The following is a 776-nucleotide window of genomic DNA, read 5'->3' as shown; positions in this document are numbered from 1 at the left end:
CGGCACGGATGCGCCGACGCCTGCGCCGACCGGAACTGAGGGCGAGTCCGAGGAGACGCCGGTGCCCACTTCACCCGAGCAGCAGCCATCCACGGAAGCCCCGGTTTCTACGACCGCTACCCCGACTGAGGAGACGTACGGCACGGATGCGCCGACGCCTGCGCCGACCGGAACTGAGGGCGAGTCCGAGGAGACGCCGGTGCCCACTACACCCGAGCAGCAGCAATCTACGGATGCCCCGGTTTCTACGACCGCTACCCCGACTGAGGAAACGTACGGCACGGATGCGCCGACGCCTGCGCCGACCAGAACTGAGGGCGAGTCCGAGGAGACACCGGTGCCCACTACACCCGAGCAGCAGCAATCTACGGATGCCCCGGTTTCTACGACCGCTACCCCGACTGAGGAGACGTACGGCACGGATGCGCTGACGCCTGCGCCGACCAGAACTGAGGGCGAGTCCGAGGAGACGCCGGTGCCCACTTCACCCGAGCAGCAGCAATCTACGGATGCCCCGGTTTCTACGACCGCTACCCCGACTGAGGAAACGTACGGCACGGATGCGCCGACGCCTGCGCCGACCGGAACTGAGGGCGAGTCCGAGGAGACGCCGGTGCCCACTTCACCCGAGCAGCAACCATCCACGGATGCCCCGGTTTCTACGACCGCTACCCCGACTGAGGAGACGTACGGCACGGATGCGCCGACGCCTGCGCCGACCGGAACTGAGGGCGAGTCCGAGGAGACGCCGGTGCCCACTTCACCCGAGCAGCAGC

At 67.7% G+C, this 776-nt stretch overlaps 1 protein-coding gene across 1 annotated transcript in view; it reads left to right on the top strand.

The window, feature by feature from the left end:
- Positions 1-509: 509 nt before the first annotated feature.
- Positions 510-776, top strand: part of PITG_13495 (uncharacterized protein) — a gene marked incomplete at both ends in the record, with an annotated part of 1,142 nt that continues 875 nt past the window's right edge. Inside the window, one exon of the mRNA XM_002899669.1 lies at positions 510-549. Within this exon, the coding sequence (XP_002899715.1) occupies positions 510-549 (40 nt within the window). The remainder of the gene's footprint in view (positions 550-776) is intronic.

This window comes from Phytophthora infestans, genomic scaffold (assembly GCF_000142945.1).
Source record: "Phytophthora infestans T30-4 supercont1.29 genomic scaffold, whole genome shotgun sequence".
In the NCBI taxonomy this organism is placed as follows: Eukaryota; Oomycota; class Peronosporomycetes; order Peronosporales; family Peronosporaceae; genus Phytophthora; species Phytophthora infestans.
The sequence above is the reverse complement of the archived record's forward strand: the minus strand, read 5'-3'. Positions and strand labels throughout refer to the sequence as shown.